The following is a 22,958-nucleotide window of genomic DNA, read 5'->3' on the forward strand; positions in this document are numbered from 1 at the left end:
TTCTGTCTTTTGTTTTATTTGAATCAGTTTTCAGAACTGAGCCCTACAGCATAATGTACTGAAAACTAGTGGTTCACACTCAGTTCCCCAAGCAAAATTGGAACTGTATAAATGCAGGCATCTAGTGCTATTAGAGATGCTGAGAAGCTCAGCCACCCACAAGGGCTGGCAAGTATAGCACAGGATCCATAGGACACCCACACATTTCTGGAGAGGTGGAGGGAGACCAAGCAGGGTGACCTGAAGCATCACAAGATGTCTCTGATTGCCCCTGTTGAGGCAGAATTGCTCCCTTTGTATCCTTATTTCTGAAACTGTGTCCTCTCCTGCCCCAGTTGCTGTCCTGATGAACACCCACCCAGACATACCTAGAGCCCTTCCTCAGAAAGCTTCTAGAACTATTTTGCCAAGATAAACATATCTTTGGGTGAAGGAAGGAGGAAACAGCTCTCCTGATACCTTTGTAGGCCACACATGGAACGTGTGAATCTACAATAAGTACTTAAGATTGTGGTTTCATCAGCGTCTCAGCCAACCTGATGGCTCCATCTTCCCTCCTGTCCTTCCTCCTGCTCCCCACTGTGTGATGCCTCTCCCTCCTTTTTTCCTGTCTCCAGACTTCCTGGTTCCTACTGCAAGACAGTTCCAAATTCTCCACTGCTTTCTGGTGGATTAGTGAGTTAAACTGGCTCAGAGCAGCGTTGTTATAGTTGTCATAACATAAACAGCAGGAACATGGCTGAGAGCAGAAGAGAGGACTGGTAAAGGGGAGTGATGCCCCCATCCCTTCTCAGTATCCGTGAGCTGTTAAATTGATTCAGATTGCTGCCTGAAACCCCCACAAATGATAAATGTCTAAACTTGGTTGGATGAACATTTCCCTCTGTTTTCCTTAGCACCTAGAACATCTGTGCTGACTAGCCAAGTGCTAAAACAGCCATAAAAAAATCAAATAAGAAAATTCTACCAAATGTTGATGCCCTTTATTGTGTCCCTCTGACACAATCCTTTTTTAACTAAAATGGAGAGCAGTTTCTGTATGGGAAGACCCAAATTAACCTTCATGATGTAAGACATTCCTCTTGCCAAGAGATCAGGTTTTTCTTTTCTTCCACATTTTCTCCTCAACACAACTCTTCAGGAACACTTGAACATTAATTGCAAAACTAATGAACTGAGTAGCAAAATGACTGCATATGCAATGTACTGCACAGTGAGACAGGTCTCCTCTTTTTGTGCTAAATGTATTAATTGCAGCAGTTCATTTATTCTTTTGTGTGATGGTGTTTTTTGATACATGAAACAGGTTTACATTTGCAGAACTGTGGAGCACAGTGAAGCATTTATGTATTTCTGATATGAGAGATCAAATGATCAGCTAGTTAACACCCTCTGTATTTGGTCAGCAGGTTGATATTCAGTTAGTTTAATTAGGTTAATCAAGACATTGTCTTAAACATGCCTGTGCTTTGTCCCAAAGTTTATGTGGTATTGCTCCAGGGACTAATGGAAATGTTGCGTTTGCTGTATTGCTGTGACACTGTAGAGCATCATTTGCTGTATGAATAATTTGAAAAAGTTATACTATGCTTGCAAATGCCCCAGGGAAATAAGGAACTAGAATAGTTCCCATATTGCAGCTGCATAAGCTGTAGTTCAGAGAGGATGTATGACTTGTGAGGTCATAGTGGCATCAACATCACTACAGGGAGCAGATTTCACCCTCAACCATTGCTGTAAATCCTGATATACCTGCACACACCATTACCAGTGTCAGAATATGGGATCATAGGGCAGGATCACAGAACTGAGCTTGGAAGGGCCCTCGTGCAGTGTCTAGGCCAAATGCCTGCTCAGAGGAGGGTGAGCCATGAGTGCAGTCCAGGTTGCTCAGGGCTTGGTCCAACCAGGCTTTGAAAACCTGCAAGGACAGAGTCTGTACAACCTCACTGAGCAGCTTGTTCTAATGCTGGATTGTCCTCATTGTAAAAACATTTTTTGTATATCCAGGACACATAGGGAGCAATATCTCTGAACCCTGGAGGGAACTAAACGCCCGAGCTTTTTCTTGCATCTATACCCACTCCACCAGTCTCTAATATCTTGGCCAAACTCCCACTGATTTCATTGGGATATCTGTACACTGGGGAGAGCAGTCTGGACTGGCAAGTCTGGGAAGAGGGTCTGTTCATGTCAAGGAGCAGAAATTGTATTAGTGCAGCAAATACCTGAACTGCATGAAGCTCTGTGAAAGGAAATGCATACCTCATTTCGGCATCATCGCAACGCGGAACATCAGGCTATTGTGTTTCTGGAACTGTTTTATGAGCCAAAATGCTGGCTGAGTCATAAGCTGGTTCCACCCGACCACAGTGGGGAGAACCCACTCCTGGCAGGAGCAGGAAAAAATGTCTCTGTAAAGGAGCACTATGAGCCAAAACCACAGAATTTTACAAGGCTTCACTAAGCAGCTAACTCCACTTGTACACTTCAGTGTTTTGAGAAACCTTATCTAGAATAAGAGTCACGAATATAATTAAGTGTTTAAACAGCCTCACCCTACCGTGGCAGATATCTCGGTGGGTTAATCATAAACACAGGTAGAATCCCTATGGCAGCCAAGTGAAGAAGAGTATCGTGTCTTGCAGGTGCTGGATGAGTTGCCAAAGGCCAGCTTGACACAGGACACAGGAAAGTGTAGGAGATGGAGGAAAAAAAACCAAGGTAATGTCTCTTCTATTTTTCCTGATTTTTTGACAGTGAAAATGTAAGATATACTGCATTGACAAAAATGAAGTTTAGAAATACTTAAAGACTTAGAATTTTAACGCTGAGGTGCTTGCCTGAGCAAGCTTTGTATTTATTTATGTCAGCAATTTGTATTTAATATTTTTATGCTTTAAAAGTCTTTAAGGGAAGATCATTAATTCTACTGAACTGCAAATGGGAGATGAATGTCTCTAGCAAGCATCTTGTGTCTTTAGGGTTTTCATTTCCTGTCCACTGTTTTAGAAGTTCAGTGTCTTTGGTATTACCTTGGTTCACACTTGGTGTGCATCAATCCAGCAGTATGAGTAAGAGAACAGAAATCACTCAGAGCACCCTGGTCCAGGGCTTCAGAGCTCGAATGCACAGGAGTGGTTTCTATGCCCGTGTCAGTTGGTCTAACATAATTGGTATCCCTGTAGTTTTGTGATTCTGCCTTGAAGAAGTATGTAGAAACAGCATGCCATGTTTCGTAGATAGGTGCATGTATGCTTCACTTTACCCAGTGAGAACTTCTTTTGATTTCAATAGGATGCACCTAAGGGCAAAATTTGACACTTAAATCTTTTAATGCTCAGGTGCAGCAGCTGGAAATAATATTATTTTCCTGAGATAATCCAATTCACGAGTTGAGGATTAGCTCTAATTTGTGAAGTGCTTGTTTTTCATAAGAAAAGGATACTGACTTTTTACTGAAAGAGAACAGAGGAATGTATGTGTGTTTGTGCCTATGAGTGTATGCTTATATACATGCACATATCCATGTTTATTTGTATGTTTCTGTTTTTCTGTTCACAGTAAGATTACTTAAATAAGATGTCCTGCTTATAGTGTATTTTCTTGTTTCTACCTTCCTTTGCAGTAGAGGTGAATGTAGTACTAACAAACAACTTTTGCCCTGGCTATAGTAGACGAAACCCAGAACTTTTCCATGGATTTTGTAGCATCTCTACAGACTCACTGAAATGAAAGCTTGGCCAAAGTGCTTAGAGGATTTGCCTGAGAATTTACCATAAATTAGTTTGTATAAATAGTAAATAAATGGTAGTGGTTAAATAAATTTAACATAGCGACTAATTTTAATTTATGCCTGCCTAATTCAAGGGCAACTGCATGAGGTTTGGTGTGTGAAGAGACAGCCATGTTTTGTTTCAATAGTTTGCTTCCTTCATTGAAGCAGTCTAAGAAAATGTACCTGAAACTAAGCTAGCATTTGCTCTGGTAAGATTTAGATCAACTTTTCTATTCCTTCTGCTGAAATGGATTTGTCCTGCTGAGAGAGCTACATGGTTTTGGAGTCCAAGTCATTTACTGTTCTGTGGGTCTGATCGTGCAGACAACAGAGATCTTCTCCATCAGATGCCTGGGGTGTTGGATTAGTCTCTGCACCAGAGAGTTCCCAGGCTCAGGGTTTTTAAAATTGACTCTAGACAGTTTATTAGCTTTGGAAAGTGGTAATAGTTTGTTTTTCATGGATTAGATACATATCATTTCAGTTGACGTAGCTGATTTTTAAGAAACCATAGTTTCTCAATGTGAAATAGCACAATAACATGGGTTCAATCTAAAAATATTAATACCAATTCTTGTGGGTCCTTTGCTTAGATTGGTCTTTTGACATCTGTAGATTTTTACTTTGAGGATGATGAAGTATTTAGTATTAAATTCAGTCCATGGTCTCGTTTTCTTATGTATTGCTATTATAACTTCAAAAGTGAACATGGTTTCTAGGCATAGTAAGGAAACATGGGTGATATTAGAGCTGACATTCTACTTATTGATTGTGATTTTATCTCAGATGCAGGGATAGCTCTAGAGAAATAACTAATTGCATCAGCATACCTGACAGCAGGATTTAATCCACTAAAAATAAATCATGTGACTTCAGCTGTTTGTTAAGGTGCAAATGACTGATTTTTTTTTTTAAAAGCACGATTATTACAAATGAGACCAAAAATCATTTTACAATTGAAAACAAAGCACAGTTGTTCCCACTTGTGTATATATCTTTGCCACTCCATAGTCTGAACTCTTTGAGGCTGCTGGCATGCAGCTGTGTTGTGTGCGACGCTGGAAAGAAACCCACATTGCAAGGTAGCTTTGGGCTGAGGCAGGCACGGGAACCTTGTCAGATAAACCACACAACATGCAACAAGAAAGAAGCCAGTTGTCCCCTTGGCAAGTTCTGGGTGGCTGCAAGAAGCATCTGACTATGCTGACACTGCTTTGGAGGAGGGTTTGGGTTTCTCTGTAAGCACTCAGGGAACTGTAATCCCTCCTTTTTCTGCCCTGTGCTATGGATTATCACCTGTACCACTGCTGAGGGAAAGGCAGGGGAAGAATCCTGTCATGAGCTCCCTGGGGAGTATTTTTCTTTTGTCAGCCCTGGATGGCACAATCTAGTCCTTGTGTGTGAGCATGAAATTAACATCTGCGGGGGCCCTGGGGCTGGTGTGTTTAGCTGGATCATCACGATGTTCGGTGCCTTGGGGCTCCATTGCTCAGTGTCGTAGGTTGACCTCTCCTGACTTGCTTGACTATGTCCAAGCACAGGATTTGGATACTTCAGTGCCTGCAGTTTGGCTCAACCAGCACGTCCCCAGCTCCCATGTGTAAAAGTCCTGGCACATGAAAAACTCGAGAGTTCAGATTTAGAGATCTGAATATTGGGCCATTGCTCAAAATGTCCTTAATTCACAGCAAGCTGTAAGCTATGGACACAAGTTTGGCTTGCTGGGAAAGGCAAAATCCATCTTGAGGGTTGTATGAGCTGTCTGTGTAGAAGTAGCTCTGGGTGTTAAGCCTGTAAACACAGCGGGAAACCTCCTGCTGCTGTTTTTGCACCTTGATAAAGCTCATGAGGCCCAGAAAGTGCTCTCCACCAAGAAAAAACAAACAAAAAATCAATGGCACTCTGAAGTATTTTGAACAAGGACCTTGAGAACACTTTTTGCCTCAAGGATGCATTAATTGCAGCCTTCTTCCTCTTTCCTCGTTACATGCCTTGAATCCTTTGTCCTGGAATTTTCATGGGTCAGGTGTACAGGTCAGGATGTACAGGAACTGGAGAGCAAGCACTGTGCCTCCAGCAGGTGACCTGGGAAGTCTGGGGCAGCAAGGTCCTGGCTCCACTCTCTGCTGATGGAGAAAGCTGCCTGGGAGAAGGGGATCTTCTCCAGTCCTCTTTCCCCTCAGGAATGTAGGAAATCATCTGTGATCAGCTGTGGCCACCAGCAACTTGCTACACACACAGTGGCAGTGAAGCACTGGGACATCCCCCACCAACGGTGAAACTGCTGCTCTTTGAGTCAAGTCATTCCTCTTCTTCCTGACTCCTTGTTACTTCTTTATTGCTATTTTTTTTCATTTTATTGCCTTTTTATTGTTTATTATGGAGCTACTGTAAAATCTCTGGGAGGTTGGCATTCAGGTCTTGCTCCTAAAGCTGCTAACGGTATCACTGACTAACTTCACCTAACTAAAATGAACTGCATGGATAGAAAAGGTGACTGATGGTGAGGTCTTTGGATGGGACTTGGAAAACACACATTGACTCCTGTTTGTAACACCAGCCTTGGGTCCTGCCTACAATGCACATGTGCTGTACACACCTCAGGGAAGTTTTGCTGAATTGGTTCTGATGCAGCTTTTCCCCATCATCACTTTCTATTTATGTTACTTGTACCAATATTTGTTTCTGCCTTAAACTCTTTATTACAAGCCCATCAAATAAATACATTCAGTGGGGACCAGGACTGTAGGTACATCCATTCCTGCAGAAAGCTTGCTACTCACAGGACACAACTCAGCCCTTTTTATCCTCAAAGGATGCCTGTAATCACCCGACAGGGCTTCGAAGAGGCACCACCAGGTGGCATTTGAGGACCAAAGCACCGGTGGCACAGACAGGCTTTGCAATGTCATTTAACTCCTCTATCAGGACAGGGTGATGGATAATCTCACTTTGGAGTGGGGAGATTTGCTGACTCCAATCATGAACATAAAAGAACTCGCACTGCTGTCTCCCCTTCACCGACCAAAAAAAATGCTGACATCAAGTTACTTGTGTAGAGCCCTGAGGTAGAGCTAAACTGATCATGTTCATAAAAAGATTAGCTGTGCTCCATGTGGGTGTCAATGCAAGGGCAGGGAAACCCTTACGTTTGTGCTTCTCAAGTGAAATGCCCCGGATTTTACAAAAACATTTTTTTTTTTCCCCACAAAACACTTTACTCTCTGTATTTGAAATCTCTCTTTGTCTCATGAAGAAAGTTTGATATATCTTTTTTTGTTGTTTTTACACCCTCTTTCTCAGGATTGCCACATGAGGGTGGGATTAATCTGGACAAATGTAGATGTCTCAAGTGTCTAGACTCCCTTCCCAGTTGATGGGGAGAAATAGACACTTCTGGTGCCTGATTCATATGGATGCATTTCTGATGTCTACTTGATACTGATTACCTGGGACGACTGGCTGGGATGTAGCAGCCTGCCTCTAGATGTCTGAAGTTAGGTGAGATGAATCTGTCACTGGCATCTAGATGTGTGGCAACAGATCACACTCAAATAAAACCCGTATTGTGACTATATGGGATATTTCTGTCTTTATCCTCTCATGCTTTCTGATGAAAGGCCTGGCCAGGTGGCTGAGCTGGATCTAGCTGGTGTAAGTGGAGGGACTGTGCTGGTTGACACCAACTGAGCATCTTGCCTAAATTTATTCTTCAATGTTGATCCATATTTCCTACTTTATTTTCATGTGAAAATCACCCTGAAAGTCTTGTTTCCTGGGATTTTTTTTTTTTTTTTTTAAACTGCACCTTTGCAAATATAGAAATTGAAGCAAAGTGTATTTTTCCTGCTAGCTCTTTACTCTTACTGCCTCCCGAGGAGATGAGGTGGATTTTCTGTGTGTTTTATAGAATGTTTGAAGAACACAATCTTTTCAGTGACCGTGGATATCTTAAAATTTAGTGTTTCTGGCTGTGAAGACTGGAGCCATGCAAAAAGCCTGGGAGAACCATTATCCAACCTGCCCATGCAGACCAAGGCTGAGACATGCATGCTGTGCCTGATCAGCAGTAACTCTGGGCTTCTATACTGTTCAGAAACAGAAGATAACTTGATTGAATTTAACCTGTAACAACAGACACTTATGTTAAGTGAAAGTACTTGGCATTTCCTGCAGTTAATGATCTGTACTGATCCAAGGCAACTCAGTTGTGTCTGAACCCTGTTCTTATTGGCTGTGTCTCTTCCAAGCTGTAGCTCAGGGCTTTGGCTAGCTCTAAAATGATGGTTTTAGCCAGCACTGTCAGAAATTCTTCCGTGGTAGAAGTGGCCAAAAAAGGCATGTCCCTTACAATGAACTCCACAGATGGAAAATTACGAGGCTTTGGTGTGTCCCTGCTGAAGGCAAAGGGGTCGAAAAGTCTGCTGCGTATTGTGGCTTCCTCCAAGACAGAGATGTTGTAGGAAGCTCTCTCCACTGAGATCAAACAGCTGTATTGCCTCTCCAAGAGTGTCTCACATTGCTTCAGCTAATGTTCGTTTGTACTGGGCATTTGTTGGTGGCAGGGAATTCTAGAAGATAAAAAAGACACTTGATGTAATGCATTGCTTTTGACAAAAATAGTAATCCTTTATAAAGCCAAAATCAGCTTTCACTTCTCACCTTTTTTTCACATGCCTTAACTATGTCACAAATAATCCTGCCTTTTGGGCAAGTAGATAAGAACTGTGAGCTATGACTTATAGCCTAGCTTCTGTAGGACCATTAACTTGTCTGCCATCTTTAAAAAGGAGTCTATGCTTGGCCTTGCAAAGCTCCCTGAAATCCTCAGAAGAAAGGTTTTCTAGTTATTATCAGATAGATATTTCTGCTGCACTACTGATTAATATATTTAAAATAAACAAAAGGAAGTGTCTTCTGAAAAGGACTTGTCACAGTAGAAAGGCAATAGGAAGCTGGGTGGGATTATTCTGATTAATTTTAGGTATTATATAGGATCTAGGCTGCTTGCTGTCATTGAGGGAAGTGTTCTTCCTGAAAACATTTCACATAAGCCTTTGCTGTTAAATGCGGTCTGGAAGAGCCTGTCTGTCTCCACCGGTCTGCTAGGAGGATCCTGCCTGCTAATATGCAGTGTGTCCTTCCTTTCCTCGACCCCAGCAATGGTGACACAGTGGGTGACTTTTATTTCATGTCTGGGGCAATAGTCCTATTCTCTACAGCTCGGCAGCTCTGTTAGGCACTGCAGCACAAGGAAAGGCAAATCAATTGTGCTAGGGAAGAAATGTTTTTGAAATAGTGGATATGGAAAATGATTTCAGTGATGGACTGCTTTCCTCCTTGAGTAATATGAATACCTTCAGCAATTTTGCAGAAGACACTATGCTGAGTGGTGAAGTTGATTCACTTGAGGGAAGGGATGCCATCCAGGGGGACCTTGACAGGCTTGAGGAGTGGGCTCATACAAATTTCATGAAGTTCAATAAGGCCTGCACCTGGGTTGGGGCAATCCCCAATATTAGTACAGACTGAGGAATGAATGGATTGAGAGCAGCCCTGCAGAGAAAGTCTTAGGGATACTGGTAGGTGAAAAATTGGACATGAACTGGTAACGTGCGCTTGTGGCCCAGAAAGCCAATCCTGTCCTGGGCTGCATAAAAAGAAGCGTGACCAGCAGGTGATTCTTCCCCTCTACTGTGCTCTCATGAGACCCCACCTGGAGTCCCCTGCCACCACTGCATCCAGCTCTGGAGGCCTCAGTTCAGAAAAGACATGGACCTGTTGGAGCAGGTCCAGAGGACGGCCACAAAAATGATCAGAAGGCTGGAACACCTCTCCTATGAAGAAAACCCGAGAGAGTTGGGGTTGTTCAGCCTGGAGAAGAGAAGGCTCCAGTGAAATCTTGTTGCACACTTTCAATATATAAAAGGCACTTATAAGAAAGATGAAGAAAGACTTTTTATCAGAGCCTTTAGTAACAGGAGAAGGGGCAACGGTTTTAAACTAAAAGAGAGGAGGTTTATACTGGACATAAGGAAGAAATTTTTTATGATGAGGGTGGTGAGACACTGAAACAGGTTGCCCATAGAGGTGGTAGACGCCCCATCCCTGGAAGTGTTCAAGGCCAAGTTTGATGGGGCTTTGAGCAACCTGATCTAGTGAAAGATGTCTCTGCCCATGGCAGGGGGTTGGGCTAGATGATTTTCAAAGGTCCATTCCAACCCAAACCAATCTATGATTCTGTGATTCTATGAATAGAAGATTAATTATTTCTCTTCGTTTATACAGAACGGGGCATATAAGTCATTCCTCCAACAATCTTTCTTCATATAGTAGTCTGTGTCTTATTCATGTTTGTTTGCTTTTCTTCTTTATTAAATAGTCCCAGTAAAATATGAATGAAATTTGAAACAAGGGTTTCAGACCTGATCCTTCACAAGAAAGTTCATTCCAAATTTTTATTTGGAGACAGGCTCCTCTCCAGACTACGCAGACAGCTATTTTTGACCAACCATTTCCATCTCTGATACTAACAATGCTTGTGGCAATTGCTGGAGCTTGTCTGCTTCCAAACACCTTGAGAAATACTGCAGTAACCAAAAGTGCTTGGTTCAACCAAATGTGCTTATAGTTGACAAAGTGTGAATTATACCCACAAACGGCAAACGCCTTTGAGTTGCACCCTGTGAAGGCAGGATGCTCTCAGGGACATTGATGAGAAGCAAATATTGAGACGTAAAGATGTTTATTTTAGACAGTAGTAGTACTCTAGTAGTTTTATACAGCCTTTGTTTGAACAGCTTCCCTCCAACTCCAGTAAAATGAAGGAGAAATATTGATGAATATGTTATATTGATGACTATGATAAAAGTGGGGAGATGAGATGTTTGTCTGGGAAACTTTTAGGCCCTCTCATCTGAAAGATACAGCTGACTTTGAATGAAAGGGTAATTTTGTGGGAAGTCTGGACTGGTTGCACACTTTCTTTTTACAAGTTTGGATTCTCTGTTACCAAATGGAAACTGAATTGCTGCAGCACCAGTGGAGACTGATTTCCAGTCCAGTTTAAAGGCATTTGGCAGCATCAGTGTGAAGCACATGTACTTGTGGCAGGCCATTGCTACCTCCCTGATCAGCACCTCCAACGGGTCATCTGGTACTGAATGGCAGCAGCCCCGTGTCCTGCTTGTAGCCCTTGGAAGTTCCTTGAGATTTGGCTTGGGCAATAACCTAATGCTCTACAAAAATTGTTCAAGGCGATATTATTTTTTTTTCTCTCTCATGACTAGTTCTGGACCAGAGAAGAAAGGAGTTTATTTGGCCTGGCAGGGTACAGGTTATCCAGAGTGAAAATCAAATCACCCTGGAATGATTTCTGTCTGAACTTGGACACAATTACTCTACCAGCTATTTTATAAAATGCTCAGTCTGGTATCTACAGAAAGGCTGAATGCAACATCTGCTCTCCTGGCTTTCAACAGATATAAGTCTGTTGTGAAGATGATCCTCTAAAATCATAGTGAAGATTAATTTGAAAGTTTTTCAGAACAGGTTATTCTGGAATATATGACGGTTAAGCTCTAGCATTTCACAGTCCCACCGAGCCAGAAATAAATGAATTCTTAGCACTTTAAGACAAGTCGGATACTCATCCTGTTTCAAGACATGTCAGAAACACCTGCTACTAGCCTCTTCATCTAGGAGCATCTTTTACATTGGTCAACGACTGTCTTGTTACTCATTCAGACTGGGACTGAAGTAGGCACAATAAGAACAGATTTATGATGGAAGGATAGATTTAAAAAGGAAAGAGATCTAACATTGGTGATGTAGGATCACAGGGACATAGGAAGGGAAAAGGTGTTGTCAGCACATGAGCAATGCAAAAATCATTACTTTAATCTTATATACAGGCACCTGTAAACAGAAAACTATATTATGTGCTCAAGAATTGGCAGTAGCTTTTGGTAAAGCTCTGGGAGGGCAACCCACATCCCTTATCCTCCACATCTGCCCATCAGGATCCTTGTGTGTGCCCAGTGGGTCTCTTGTTGTTGGACGACTGTATTTGTCTTGGTAAGGTGAGCTACAACCTTTCTGAGACTGGAATAACAAAAAGGCTCTCTGCCAGGAGGAGTGACTTCTGAGCTGGTTTGTGCTCAAACGCCTTTTTGTTTATGGAAATCAACCTTCTTGGCCTCCTGAACAATGTTTAAACTTCATGTCTACTTGGTAGAGAATCTCACCATGTGTGTGATGAGCTCAGATGCCAAACACTTCCCACAGCACAGTCTGGTTTTGTTCCTATGCCAGAAACGATTCATTTAGGACTAATACTTTCATGCTGAATAGCCAATGGTTATGTTCCAGTGCAAACAACGTGCTGATAAAACAGAAGTATCTTCGCAAATGTCACTGCTTAATTTGCATTCACAGAATATTTTGCTTTATCGCTGGAGAGTGATGAACCAGCCAGCAGCTTGAGGGTTGTATTGGTGGGCTGTAGTTTTGAGCCATGAGTCCTAATGACTGTACTGAGTAGAAGACAGAGCCTCGTTTCCCTGTCAGAGCATGGGAGAGCTCACAGCTCTGTCTTTGGGACCAACAGGGTTTGGTACAAAATAGGGTGGCCCTAAGGATGTTTCAGATCCGTGGCCCAGGCAGGATTTGATGGGACTTATTATTCCTCTCCTCTTCTAGCTCCATGGTAATTTGCTGAAAAATCTTGCCAACGGTATCTGGAAAGTTGAAGATTAAGTATGTTGGGAGTACTGTAAAATAACAAGCCCCTTGGGGAGAACTAGGATGCACAGCTGAGCTGCAAAACATGGGCTTGAATGCTGAGACCTGGCACCGACTGTGAAGGGTTGAACCACTGCCTCTGAGAAATGGCTCGGTAAGGGATACTTGTCAGCCTGACTTTATGGGAACAAAGCTTGCTCAGGAATGGTTCCTGTCCAGGATGGAGACCCAGGCTTGTTTTTACACCCACAGGGTACTGAGGTATCAGCACTGACTATAGGCTGATTATAGACCCCTCCTGGCTGACCCGGCAACGAGGATTCTCTCTGCCTTGCTGTTTGAGTGGGTTTCATTGACAGACCAGCACAGACCCCATCCTGTCACTGATGCTTCATTACTTTTGTAGATACAGTAGGTTTTTATGACATTGCAGAAATAGAACCAAAGGCATCAGCAGCAGTCTGAGCCACTTTGTGTTGCCTGATCTGTACTGCAGCATCTGCTGTACAAGCAGGTAGGTGGAAGGGGAAGCAGGGGCGCAGAGACCTGCCAGCAGCTGCTCGGCTGCCTTGAGGCAAAGTTGGGATTACAATTCAGGGTTCCTGAGTACCACCCCTCTGCACTTCAGTATGTTTTTCTCTTCCTAAAATAAAAATTTCTCGTAAAGCAAGTGCAAAAAGACTGAGTTGATATCACAAATCCCTCTGGGTAGGGCACTGAATGTGATACTTCACTTCCACAAAGCATTTATTTTAATTTTCAAATTTGAAATCTTTTCCTTTATATCAAAGCATCCATTAGTTCAATATTCAGGAAGAAATGCACTCACTGGGGGTAATCCAACAACACTGCCCCATACCAGACAGGTCTTGCAGCAGTCAGCAGATTCTGGCTCTCCATCCCTGGCTGACCACCCTGCAACACGCTCCCTGAAGCTGCCAGAAGCATCGGGAAAATGTTCCTGTTGTGATTCTGTACTGATGCTTCCATATCTGCCCTTCTCTTGGCCCATGATCAGCTCTGCAGCATCACCTACAAAAGTAAAATTCTGCTTTTTTATACTTGGCTCTGTCAAATCTTTTTACTTATTTTCAGCTGGATCGTTAGCTAGATGCTTCTGCATAGTTTTTAACACATTGATTCTTCCCTTAAAAATTACAGTAATCCCATTTCTAGGGCCACCCAGTTATTGAGATAACACACCAATTTATACCCGCTGAGGAGGCAGCCTATTTAAGCTTCTCAGTTTTTCTAAGTATCACTTTTTCTCGAACCAGGTTGCTCCAATGCTTTGAGGACTCCCCGGCAGCAGACAATTCATGGTTCATGTTCTCTGGCACGTCACAAAACAGATTAACTCCTGTTTATAGCTGCTTGCATTTGTCAGCAACATGTCCAGTTTGGAACCATTTAGAATCATAGAATGGGTTATGTTGGAAGGGACCTTTAAAGGTCATCTAGTCCAACCCCCCTGCAATGAGCAGGGACATCTTCAACTAGATCAGGTTGCTCAGAGCCCCATCCAACCTGACCTTGAATGTTTCCAGGGATGGTGCATCTGTCACCTCTCTGGGCAACCTGTTCCTGTGGCTCAGTGCAGTAAAAGGCATCGGGTCTCTCAGGGTTTTAAAGGTGATTGAGAACGATATTCTGCATGCATTAGAGAAACCAAAACCAAAACATGTGGATCACTAAGCGCCTATGGTAGTTGCGAGGAACCATTTTGTTCAAGCCTTAGATGCACCAGACCAACTCTATAAACACTGTGGTTTTGATCAGAGCCTTCTCAAACAACATTTATGTCTCCCGATGTTCTTCCCATGGGACAGGTAAATGTTTTAAAACCACTAACTGAACAGACCACCCAAAACTACATAACTTTATGGATGTGGCAGCAATGAGGCTGGAAATAGACTCTATATCTTGACTTTCTTCTTATCCCTTCCCTTCCACTGAAGTCTTGGCTTAGTCCAGGACTGATCTACTGTTTTATGAAACAAGAGGGGCTGAGTCACTTTTTTAACGTATTGACTATTGAAAACCTCCCCTTATGTAAGCTTTCTATTTATTTACACCCCTAAACATCCTGTAACTTGGTGCCGGGCACAGCCCCCACCTTCATTTATCGGGCAGCTCAGAGAAACACCCCCTTTGTAAATACAAAGGAGTTTCTGTTCAGCCTCAGATTCATAAAATGAAAACCCCAGAACTTTCTGTTCATCTTGTCCTGTAGCACAGAGCAATTCATCAGGCAGAGGGATTACTGCCCTGTGCCACCTTGCAAAGCAGGCGTGAAAGAGGCATCCGCGCTGTGGCTGGTGGATTGATGCTCACAGCCTGGTGCGTGTGTGGATTTCTGCTGGACAGCAATGGGACACGCAAAGCACAGTTGGCCTTTGAACACGGTGGAGAAAAATGAGTTTAACAAATATTACTACTGGGGATGGATTTCCTAGGGGAGGGGAGAAAGGAAAATGCCACCCTTCAGGCAGTGATTTTGATGTGAGTGTTTCGTGACCTGTAATGGATGGCTGGTGAAGGTAGCGTGCCTGTGGGGCTGTTTGCTGCTGCCTTCCTATGTTAACACCACAGCTAGAACCAGCCAACTTTATTTTACACTGATTTCAATAGGATACTGTCCATCACCTGCTGAAGAAAGCTTCAGTTTTAGCTACTACCTCCCTGAAGCCTGTTATCCCATCCCTGGACACCATGCCCCTCAGCCAGCATTTACTGTGTGCCACAGCAATAGCCAGAACTGTTCTGGTGACATTTTTTACTGCCCTTGATATGATGGCAGGTAGAGACCAGGACCCCACTGTGTTTGGACCAGGATATGTACACAGACAGTCTCTGTCCTGAAGAGCTTTTAGTTTCACTAGTGAAGTGAAAGGGTGAGGTGAAAGGAATTATCAGTACAGTGGTCATACAGATAGGAAACATCACATAGACTGATTTCAATAGTTCAACATGTATCCTCTATATAGCAGCCATGACTTTTTTAACAATTAATAATAAATGGAGAGGATAGTTCCTGGGACAAGACTTTCCATTGTACCAGATGCTCTGCAAACATGGCTTGATTTCAGTATATATATAGACATATATATGGAATCTGCTTCTGCCCTACTTGTTGCACAGCAGCTCCAGAAACGTAAGCTTTGAGAAACATGAATGGAAGTTGCAGCTGGAACGTGGTCCTTCCCAGCAGTAAGAGCAGGGTATACCACCCTCTCAGCCTTTTCTTGCTGCTATAGCACTTAGTTATGAAACAGTCAGTGAGACTTCTCCTCCATGCCAAGTCTTGCCAGTCTGGAGGCACAGGGACTGAGGAGCAGTGTACATGTTTACATACATGTCTTTCAGCATTAAACCTCCTCTTAAAAAAGCCCCGTAGGCAGCTCAAGGCAGGCATCCCATGCAGCCTGGGAGCTGGTTTACACCTCTTTGCATGTTGAACCTCAACTGTTAAAGTGCATAAGTCTGCAAATATTTCCTGTACAAAATAAAGCAGTCAAGACATGAGACATGCATAATCTCTACTTTCTCCTTCTTCCCAACAAAGTATCTCCTCTTTTAATCAAGACCTGGTTTTGTTACCATTTCAAAAAGAAAACAAAAGCAAGAAAAGAGGAAAGAGGAGGAAAGAGGAGGAAAGAAAGAGCAAAAAAGTGAGCAAGCAAGTGAAGGAGAGGGAGGAAGGAAGGAAGGGAAGAGTCTCAAGTAGGCCAGAGCAGTTGCTGAAAGGTCACCTCAGCTTCTGCCACTCACCTACTAATTGGGTGCTCAGTGTAGTGCCTCTGTTTCCAGCTGAGCAAAGGAGATGCTTGCTGGCTTGTTTCATGTGTTAAGGGAAGCTTTGTGCTGTTTGAGACCTGGATGGTGTAGGTGGCTATCAGCCTGGCAGGGAGGCTCTCAGCCTTTGCAAGGAGAGTTTGGTTGCCTGCCAAGATGCTGGTGAGCAAAACTGATCAGCTGCTGGTGGGTGCTCAGGGTGCCCAGGACTCTCCCTCCCCAACAGCCTTTTTCCTGCAGAGCTGCCAGTTCAGCTTATTTGGTTGCAAATTTTATGACAAGGTAGTGAAAAACTTCTGTATTGGTAATGAATCATTTCTGAATGCAGCTGGAAAAGGGGTTGGAATTCATGAAATGAAAGGTTTTATTTTTTTTTTTTTTTGGATGCTGCCAGACTGTGAGCAACCCTCCACTGAGAGGGCTCACTGACTGCTCACAGTGTTTAAGATTTCCTCTAGAACCAGAATGCTTTAAAACCTGGCTTTGGTGAATGTGCTTTGAAGTGGCAGTGTGACATGTCCCAAGGGACCGTACTGTTCTGCTGTCAACTGAGCCTGCCTGGACTAGATGTGCTATTATATGCTATTATACACGTTGCTATACCCTTCCTTAGTGTAGCTCATGCTTTTCACTGAAAAAGTTGTTAAGCCTTTTAAGGGAATTAGATAGCTAAAGCAACAGTAACCTCCTGGGGCATAGGCACTTCATCACCCAAACATAAGATGTGCTCCTGGTGATTTCCATTATTGGTATTTTTTACGATGTCTTGTTTGTGTTAGAAAGAGAAAGAAAATGAGAGAAAGTAAGAAAAGAAATTGAAGAAAAACACTTCCAGAAAAAGCCAGAATAAGAACATGGGGCTAACTGCAAACTTCAGAAGGGTGGATGAAAAAAGAAAGTATTTAATTTTCTGCTCCAATGGAGAAAAGGGGATTTTGCGTATGCTTTTTAAAAGTTGTATGAGATATATAATTTAATTACCATTCCTCCTCCTAGCAGAGCTTTGCCCAACTGCTCAAGTCAAACAGGAGTATGATTGGTACCAGTTAAGGGCAGGGCAGCTTCTGGGCAGCTAGGCTGGAAGCTTGTACCTTGTTGAATGGAGGCAGAGCAAATAAACCTGACCTGCAGAGGCAGCTGTCTCCCAGAAGTCACCCAAAAGAAATAAAAGGATGCAGAATTTTGAACATGGCTGATCACTTGGGTTAAACTGCCTAAAGTTGTTTCATTTCCCTGGTGCATTTCTCACTCCAGTAAAACTACAGATGCCATCACAGCAGGGAACATAATTATGTATCTTGGGAAGAATGAACGCCCCGGGGTTCAAATACTTGATTCTGAAGGCATCCTTAAAGAGACGTTCAGCCTCATGGTAATAGACTATCCTCTCTACAGGGTGGTTCCCATCAGACAAGGTTAAGAACAGTGTGAAAATGGTCTTGTGGGAAGAGCAGAACAAAAGAGGTCTTATGCTTCTGTAACCTGTTCTCAGCAAGGACTGGAGTATGTCCAAGAGGAAATGTCAAGGAAGTAGCTGTAGATACAAGACTGGAGCCGAGATTTGTGAATAATGTGAAAGTTTACTGACTAAAAATAACACATATTAAGCCTTTTAACTGGGGAGATGGGAGGAGTAGAAGGGGGAACCACAATCCAGAGCTGTGCACATTGGGCTGCAATAGAGAAAAGTTAGGCAAGTTATGGATGGATAAAGTGAGAAAATAGAGAAAAAGAAATTATGTTCTTATTAAATAATAACTGGGCATAAATACATGAATACTTAAAATAGGCCTATTTTTCCAGAGAGTGGTTGCTCAGTCTGTCTGAAATCTAAACTTTTTCAAGGTGTCTTAGTGGGTGTGAAAATCTCTGTATCCTTTTAGCTTGGAGGTGTGGTTCACTGGCTTGCTCCCGCGGGTCTCTGCAGAGCAAGAGAAGTTAATGTTTGCACAGGGATAAGTCTTTGCTCTTGTTCAGTGTTTACCAACTTGACTAACCAGGCACCACATTTGCTACCAGCAGGTAGCAAACTTAAATGGTCTTAAATGCAAATATGAGCTTGGAGAGCCTGTTCATTATGTGAAAGGTAGTGACTGGAAGAAAACCAGCAGGATGGAGCCCTCAGCAGTGGCACCTCAGGCCCACAGGTATGTCTAATACCCTTAGGAAATTCTTCCAAGGTTTGAGTTAAATTCAGCCGATTATATTTAAAGACTTCTTGAAGGAAAAGAAAAAAACCAAGTCCTTCAATACTTGTTTAACCATTCATGGCAGATGTGATTATTGTTGCTGGTATTAATTTATTCCATACTGCCTTGTGCTTTATTTAATAATTTCTACCTGAACGATGTCAAGGGAAGACTTTCTGAGTCCAGTGGGTGATGGCTCAAGCTCCCTGTGGAGGGAGAAAAGGGTTCTAAGAGGTAGGGAAACAGGAGAAATGAACACCCTGTGTGTATTAACTGCATTCTTTATTTTGTAGGCATATGTTAGTGTTCAGTAGATCTGTTACCCTGCTCTTGAGCATTGACATGAGACAAGTTGATGAATATGACCACTAACTTGCACCTGTTCAGGACATGGCTTCTTTGCTGCTATGACTCATCTGTCAATAAAAATGTCATTGCTTCTCTGCAGAAGGGACAGGATTTGAAAGAACCAAGGCTGTATGTGCCTGGGTAAATGGCCAGTGTTTGCAGAGGTGCCGTGCTGTGGTGCTGCTGTTTCTGAATCCTTCTCAGAGCTTTGAAGTTTAAGACCATTTGTGGCAGGACTGTGCAAAATTCAAGTTCAAATTATAGGTTGTTCAGAGTGTTTTTGAATATACCTGATATTTCTTCTTCCAGATCATCTTTTAGTCATTCTGCATATAACAGCATCTAGAGAAATAATATTTTTCTAATTAAAATGCTAAAATCATGGAAGAAACTGTGTCAAACTGTAAGGTCTCCTTCACCCCAGTTTCTGCCTCCAAAGAGGGGCCAAGGGTGGATACTTGAGAAAAGTCTGTGAAACAGGTATGAGCAAGTGATCCTGTCCTTAGCAGTTTCATGGACTTAAGAATTTTATGAGCTGGATGGATATCAGTCCCTCTGGCCACAAATTCCATAATTTTACCTGAAATCTCTTTGAATTCTTTGGTCTCAACAACCTTCCTTGCAATGTATCTTATGATTTATGTGTCTCACTGAAAAACACTTCTGCTCATTTGTTTTAAGCTTGTTGCCTGATAATGTCATTGAGTGCTCCTGTCTTGTGATCTGGGGACTGAAACTGAGAAACTCCTTCTCTGTTCATCTCTCCAGGACGCTCATTATTTTATATCTCACTTCCAAACACCACTTCAGCTGCAGTTAGACAAAACAGTAAATCCAGGTAACTCTCAAGAACATGGTGATCACATAAGGCTGTGCTAATTGGGGATGAACTCACCTTCCTGTTCAAGTGCATTCCGAAAACAGATTTTTTTCACTATCAGGTTTTATGCTGGATTAGGTATAATTCTGGCAAAAGCTTGTGTGCTTTGATCATTCTGACAGAAATGGGATAATAAACCCATATCAGATTCAAATCTAGTATGACTGTCAGGTGAGTCAGCCATGCAGAGATTTGGTATTTATGATCAGAGAACCACCAGAATGTGAAAAATACCCTATGAGGTCAGATCTAGTATCCATCTGGCACGGTGCTCTGTCTCCAGCAGTCACAAAAGGAGATGATATTCAGGGAGAGCACATGAACCTGGCCACTTTCTGTGGTCCATTCGTCCCAGCATTCAGAACATTTTTATCACGAGTGTTAATAAATACATCCCTGTCTGGTCCTTTTAGTATTTTTAGACCTCTTTCATCATGTGCATCCTCATTCTAGTGTTGTGGGTTTTGCTGAGTAACAAGCAGCTCTGCTTTCACCTTATTCACCAGCTTAAATTTATAAACTTTGATCCTATTCCTACTTAGTCATCCCTTCTCCAAATGAAGAGTCCCAGCTGTTTCAGTCTCTCATAAGGTGGCTTCTACCACCTTTTTTCTTTGCCTCTTCTAACCCTGTTATCTTTCTTGAGATGTGGAGACCAAAGCTGCATGCAGTATCTGAGATGTCAAACTGAATCATTCTGTGATCCTGTCTTACGATCTTGTGAGGGCTCACCAGTGCTTTAGAGGCAAAATGACACTCACTTCTGTCTTCTTAATATCCATCCTGACAACACCCACCACTGTGTTAGGTTTTTTTACTGATGCTGCACACTGAGCTGCTGACTTCATAGACCACCAGTGATGACTCCAGGACCATCTCCTTGAGTTTGATTGCCAGTTCAGCACTTCTCAGGCATACTTGATTATCTTTACCTCACTGCACCACCTTAAAAACACAGGCTATCATCTCTTTTCCAGGCTGAATAGACTGCCAGGAGCCATCACCCTCCTCTGATCACACCAGTATTTTCTGCACATTGCTGAGTTTTGAGTTCCTTCTGAGAGGGGCAATCAGAGTGGCAAGCAGTAGCCAAAATGCAGTAATTTAGTGGCATATGATCTTCTCTGTCATATTTTTAATCTCATTTCTTACATTTCTTAATGGCTGATTTCAGTTTTTCACTGCTACAGTGCAATAAACTAAAGTTTTACAGAGAATTATCAACAAAGCAGACTTTCTTTCCTGAGTTGTAATAGCTAATTTAGAGCCTGCTCTTGAATGTTCAAAGTATAACTAATATTGACAACCATATTGTCACCTTGCATTTTGTTTTCTTATTGATGAGATATTAATAGCTGAGACAAGACATATAATGTCATAGTATCACACAGATGTGAAAAACCCCAGAACTTCAGAACTGATACCTATGTGTGTGTCACAGCTGGTTCTTAAACAGTAGCTTGTCATACAGGATTGTGTATTCACCTTTTTGAGGAGCTGAAGCTTTTCTATTGCAAATCCTTGGACCTGTCAAAACAATGGAACTAGTGGGAAATCAGGAAAAATGGAAACAAGACAGCTAGTGAGAGCTCTGGGCTGTGAAAGAACCACAGCAGAAATAATGGATTTTGGGATAAAGGGAATCTCATTACTGAATCAGGATAAAGTATCTGACAATATACTGTATGAAGCAACCCTGCACTGGCAAAGGAGATAAATTAAATGAATAAACAGTCAAAGTCTCCCTTTAACTTCTGTAGTCCTGAGAAAAGAAAGCATAAAATGAGTGCATTGTTAACTATTCATTAAGATGTTTTTTGCTTTCCCTATGTTCAAGAACACAGAAGATATTTTATTCAGCCCTATTTGACAATTAATATAATGCAATAAATTTCTTCCCTAGGGCCTCATCTATTACCACAAATGACATACTAGCATAATAAAAATGTTTCTGAATTAACCAGTTATGCTCACTTTATAGTTTTAAATTGATCAGGCTTTTTATGTTGAAGCCACACCTTTGCATTCTAATTATGTTTTACTCTTTGAAATGAGTGGTTTAAATTATGAGGTAATTTACTTTTCCTTTAAAATTCCTTGACTAGTACATATCGGGAAAGTGGTAAAATGAGCCAATAGTCTTTCTTACGTTTTTGCATTTAAAAAGGAAAGAGAAAACATTTTTATAACCTAGAGAATAAGGTTTTTCTTGCTTATCTGATGAAAATGATAAATTATCATGTGGAGATAATTATTCATCTAGTTCAACACTGTTTGATCTACTGCAAAGCTCTTTGGAAAATGAAGTTATGTTGAAAGAAGCAGAATTTTAAGGATGGTGCCAAAAAGTTTGCAGAGTCTGCTGCTTCCAGGGAGAAAGGGGCTTGGAGAAGTGTGTGTGGGGGGAAGCAGGGCAGCTGCTCCAATAAGGATTTTCTGCTACCAGGGTCACGCTGGCAACTTGCTCACCCTGTCTACATGAGGGCCCCTGGATGGTCTCAGGAGATGTACTGGATAAAAGAGGGTTTGTTTCTGTGTCTGCCCTCTGTGTTTCCAAACCTCACTCCCTGGTTTTGTTCCTCTGTGCACACCAGGAGCAGGGATCACATGCCAGCACTAGGGAAGGGCATCCCAAGGCTCATGGCTATGAAAATGGACCTTGACAAGCATCTTGGTCTAATGCAGGTTAAGCCCAAGACTGGGTTTTACTTGAACAAGAGGTAGAAAGTTGCAGTGAGAGGGGGGCCTTGTGGAAGGGGACAGAAGGTCTCTCCTCGAGTCTGTGTTTAGATGGCTCAGGTTATTCTTCTGACATTATAACCAACAGAGAAGCAATTTCTGTCATTCGACAGTGTCTAGAGTGCCCGTTTGTCTCTGGATGATGTGTGACCATTTCCACAGCAAGAAGCTATTCTCTTCATACATCAATTCTCTGAGCACACAGACTTCTGGAAGGATTTTGCTGGAAGAAGAAACTAAGTTTAAACAATGTGGAGAAAGTCCAAGGAGATTCAGTATTTAGTAAGGTCACTTATACTTTCTTGCTGACAACTCTGAAGTGCTTTTTTTTGCCAGCTTTCCTTTAAATTAGACAGCAAATTGCAATTTTTGGATATCTAAGAGAACATTACACAGTGCAAGAAGTGATTATAAAGTCTCTGTGATGACTGGACAGCTTAAATGAAAAAGAAAGGGTTTGAAAGGATTTTTTTTGAAATCTAACAAG

The 22,958-nt window shown here is 42.2% G+C and overlaps 1 protein-coding gene across 1 annotated transcript in view; it reads left to right on the forward strand.

The window, feature by feature from the left end:
* Positions 1-18,427: 18,427 nt before the first annotated feature.
* The window catches only part of FER1L6 (fer-1 like family member 6), a 77,912-nt gene continuing 73,381 nt past the window's right edge, over positions 18,428-22,958 (forward strand). Inside the window, exon 1 of the mRNA XM_074859727.1 lies at positions 18,428-18,462. Within this exon, the coding sequence (XP_074715828.1) occupies positions 18,428-18,462 (35 nt within the window). The remainder of the gene's footprint in view (positions 18,463-22,958) is intronic.

Source organism: Strix uralensis, chromosome 1 (assembly GCF_047716275.1).
Source record: "Strix uralensis isolate ZFMK-TIS-50842 chromosome 1, bStrUra1, whole genome shotgun sequence".
NCBI classification, from domain to species: Eukaryota; Metazoa; Chordata; class Aves; order Strigiformes; family Strigidae; genus Strix; species Strix uralensis.